Source organism: Odontesthes bonariensis, chromosome 5 (assembly GCF_027942865.1).
Source record: "Odontesthes bonariensis isolate fOdoBon6 chromosome 5, fOdoBon6.hap1, whole genome shotgun sequence".
NCBI classification, from domain to species: domain Eukaryota; kingdom Metazoa; phylum Chordata; class Actinopteri; order Atheriniformes; family Atherinopsidae; genus Odontesthes; species Odontesthes bonariensis.
This window is the reverse complement of record NC_134510.1, coordinates 10,641,337-10,645,857: the sequence shown is the minus strand read 5'-3', so window position 1 is coordinate 10,645,857 and position 4,521 is coordinate 10,641,337. Positions and strand designations below refer to the sequence as shown.

The window sequence follows — 4,521 nt, the reverse complement described above, 5'->3', positions numbered from 1 at the left end:
CTGACAGGAGTGAAACCGAAAGCGGCTCAACAACCGGTCATCACCGCGTTAAGCAGCCCCCTTCCTTCACAATCCGACCGGGCTAAAGCGATCACAAACGCTAGAGACTGGTAAGTCTGACAAGAAGCTATTAAAATTGTGACCCAGCATTCCAGTCTGCACTCACTGACTCCGGCACTGTGTAAAAAGTGTGTTGACAGGCTGTCAGTGTCAGTTAGCTTCAGTTGTCAGTGCAGTGCTTATCCCTCTCAACAAAATTATTTATGCCTCATCAACATCGTCCAGACTCGTGGCCTAGACCAAACACAGTGTATGCTCACCAATCGGCATTCTGAAGACGACCAAAATCACCATGATCACCATCATCGTCCCCACTGCTCTCAGACTCGGACTCCGACCCACTGTCACTGGCAATGGCTGGCTCGAACCTGTATGGTTCTAGCCCCAATCCCTCCTCGGTTTCTTCTTCAGGCTCTTCATTGTCTTCTTCATTGTCATCAACAATATTCGGATCGAAATTTGCCGTGAAGAAGCTGTCCAGGGGCCCGTTGCACAAAAGTAGGATTTAGACATCCAGGATGAGTTACTTAGCCAGGTTCAAGGAATCCAAAACATGGGCGCCCAGGCTTAGTTGGTTGCACAAAGGCCAATCCAGGATGAGCAGACACGGATTCATTAAGCCAGGTGAAAGCGATCCTGGATAAGTGCTGCACACGGCTTGCTTAAATAGACCCCACGATCGATCATAGATTCACTGATTCACCATGGCAACAAGGGCGGCGTATTTCTCCCCAGCGGAGCAATAATTATTAATGGAAGCCTATGAAGAGGTGACGGAGAAAATAAAACAAAAAGGAAATACTGCCACAGTCAAAAAACAAAGGGAGCAAGCGTGGCAAACCATTGCTGACCGCCTGAATGCGTAAGTAGTGCACAAATACACACTCACCAGTCCACTGAAATTATCACAATTAGGCAGTGTTCGAACTACGGGGGACTCGGGGGATCCGAGACCCCCCCGAAAACATGATTTGGGAAATGTTGGGGTGTCTCTAAAATATTGGCAAAATGTGATTTCCCCTGATGAGTTATGATTGCAGACGCGATGTGTGTGGAGGTGTGGAGCCTGTGTGCGTAATATAAAGCTGTGCTGTCCGCCGCGTATGGTTCTGTATAGCTTCTCATGTGTTTTCGAGATCCGCGGTCTGAGTCAAGCGCAAGCAAGCAACCAAAATGGACATGGCAGCAACTTTTTATTAAGAATGTGCCTGCCCACACATTGCCTGTACTGTTTTAGCAGTGAAAAAAGGAAAACGCAATTAAAGGACTTGCAAGCATCTTCATCTCCTTCCCTGGGCATAGAAGACTCTGTGACATCAAGGAGGAGTTCTATAGGATTGCAGGTAAGATTATTTTTTTTTTTAATTACAGTTACAATTACAATGTTAACATTCAGAGTAAGATACTCATTGCATTGTATTACAGGTTTCACCAATGTCATTGGTGCAGTGGACTGCACACACATCAAAATAAAATCCCACTCAGGTGGCCATGAGGGGGATTTTGTGAACAGGAAAAACTTCCACAGCATCAATGTACAGGTGAACATGACTTTTGATAAAGTAAATTAATGAACACTGTACATTGCCTGTGCTGTGCATTAATTGGTTTAACATCTTATCATTTCAGATGGTCTGCAATGCTGACTATTTGATTAATAATGTTGTGGCAAAGTGGCCCGGCTCGGTCCACGACTCCCGAGTGTTTCGGAACTCAGAGATCTATCGGCGCCTATCACAAGGTGAGCCACAGAACCTCTATTGATAACCACTTTTAACATCATGGCTGTGTTAAGAATGTCACTACTTATGAGGTTGTGATGGTAACATTTTGTATTCACAGGTGAATTCCTGGGTGTATTGCTGGGTGACAGAGGGTATGCCTGCCAGCCTTTTCTGCTCACTCCATTTGCAGACCCTCTGGAGGCACAACTGGCATACAACCATGCCCATGCCAGAACAAGGGCCCAGATCGAAATGACATTTGGCCTACTGAAGGCACGCTTTCAGTGTCTGACCCACCTGAGAGTCAGCCCAGACAGGGCATGTGATATCATTTTGGCCTGTGCTGTCCTCCAGAATGTGGCCTGCCTGAGAAAGGAGAGGGCCCCCAGAGTGCCAGCTCTCATATACTGGGACAATCCTGCCATCTTCCCGGATGACTGTGGTCGACTGGTCAGAGACCAATATGTATTAAATTATTTTAATTAATATGCATGTTGATTTAAGTTGGGCCTGCAATGGCAGAGGAATTTTTGTTAGGTTTTTGTGCTGTATAGGCAAGGCAATTTTATTTGTATAGCCCATTTTTACAAACAGTTTGTCTCAAACTGCATGCTTTGATTCTGTGCTTTTTGTCTTGTAGAGCACTGTGACTTCAGTTTTGAAAGGAGCTGATGGTTTACTTGCTTTGATTCATCCTTGTTCAAGGAACATCATGGTACTCTCTAATGTGTATTTATATGGTGATGTACTTTATGTGTAGTCTGTGGGAAACTAAATTATCTAGTGGTTCATCTAAAATCATCAGTTATCTAAAATGATTTCAATAAATGATCACAAATGTTTCAATAATGATAGTGGGTATAGTTAAATGTTTTAACAATAGGTTCTAGGCAGTGGAATAAATATTGGTTTCCAATTGTGGCGACCACTGACTGAGATAAGGAATGAGATTAAATAGATCCTGGAACTTAGCCTGGTCTGGAGCAGGCTAGCTTCACAGAATAAATCTCCATGGTAACTTACGTCTGAACATATCCCACTTCCCTTATCCTACTTTTGTGCAACCGGATCACGGATAAGTTGATCCAGGATAGCCAACATATCCCGGCTTAATCCCTTATCCTACTTTTGTGCAACGGGCCCCAGGTCTGGCAAACTCCTGGCTTCGCTACTAGAACTACTAGTATCAGGCATGTTGATTGTTGGGGGTTGTTCCAGCAGCTGGCACTCGTGACGTCACGCACCTGTCGTCTGCTACTTCCGGTTTGCCAAATGGCGGGCTATTCGAGTCAAATGTGGTGATAGTTTATTGGGCCTAATCAGGACTATCCAGGGGCCTAAATTTATTTTAAAATCATAAAAAAATTCCATGGTATATAAGGAATCGATCTGCTATTTCAGTTTTGTGCAAAAAATCACCTTTCTGTAGGCCTTTAACGAGTGCATCGAAGTCAGGTTGAATGTCTGAGGTGGAGATGCGAAGCACAGCTGACAGATGGTCGTCAGTGAGAGATGATCTATACCTGGACTTCGTAAACTTCATCATTGAAAATGTTTGTTCACATATGTAGGTAGAGCCAAAGAGAACCAACATCTTCTGAGCATGTCTCTTCATGTTTGGAAAGGTCTCCTCCTTGAGAGAAGAGTAGAAATCCAGCAGACATCCTGATTTAAAGTGCTCTGCCAGTACTGCATCAGACTGCAGGTCAATGAGTTCCAGCTGAACATCACTGGGTGCATTATCCACACTGCAGGTAAAGGGAGAGGAAATCATGTGCATTTCATCCTCGATTGTTCTGAGATCTTCAAATCTCCTTAAAAACTCACAATGCAATGCTCCTAACATGGATGAGTACCTGTGGAGGTGATCAGCTGATGGTGTGACTTCTTTCAGGGTTTGCATGTGAGTGAGATTGTTGCTCTCCACTTGGCTTGAAAGAAACAGCATCTTTCTCATGAAAGCCTTCACCAGGGTGTGCATTTCATGAACAAAAAGGCCCCTGCCTTGCAGTTTGGTGTTCAGTTCATTCATCAGTGCAGTCACATCAACAGCAAATGCAAAATCCGCCATACAGTCCTCATCTGAGAGCTCTGGGATGTCTTTGCCTTTCATCTGACAAAACTCTCGAATCTCTGTTTTCAGGTCCCAAACTCTTTTTAGCACTTTGCCCAGGCTGAGCCATCTGACAGCTGTGTGGTAGCCGATGTCACTATGCTCAGACTCATGGTCCTCCAAAAGTGCGACAAACTGTTTGTGATTCAATGCCCGTGCCCTGATGAAGTTTACTATTTTAGTAACAACATCAACAACATGGTTAATTTTTAGCAGTGACTTGCACAACACATGTTGGTGTATAATACAATGCAAAAATACCAATTTCTGATCTGTGTCAATTTCAGTCACTTTATCTTGCATACGTTTTAAAAGTCCCACATTTTTCCCTGTAAGATTTGGACAACCGTCCGTTGTGACACCTGCCAGTCTGTCCCATTTCAGTCCCAGTGTGTCCATGCACGCATACCTCCGTGAAGACATCGCTCCCTAGAGTCGTCCCTTTCATCGACCGCATTGCTGCCAGCTCCTCCGTAATCTTGAAGTCCGGCGTTATCCCGCGGACAAATACGAGTAACTGGGCTGTGTCACGGACATCACAGCTTTCGTCCAAAGCCAAGGAGAAAAAGTCAAAACTTGCCACTTCACGTTGCAGCTGAAGCTCCAGATTCCCCGATATGTCCT

At 44.6% G+C, this 4,521-nt stretch overlaps 1 protein-coding gene across 1 annotated transcript; it reads right to left on the bottom strand.

The window, feature by feature from the left end:
• Positions 1–316: 316 nt before the first annotated feature.
• Positions 317–4,320, bottom strand: LOC142380544 (general transcription factor II-I repeat domain-containing protein 2B-like). Its single transcript, XM_075466460.1, has 2 exons — positions 3,377–4,320; positions 317–533 (listed from the first exon to the last, which is right to left on the bottom strand). Exons 1-2 carry the CDS (start codon positions 4,318–4,320, stop codon positions 317–319), a joined length of 1,161 nt encoding a protein of 386 aa, XP_075322575.1.
• Between the last annotated feature and the right edge of the window lie 201 nt (positions 4,321–4,521).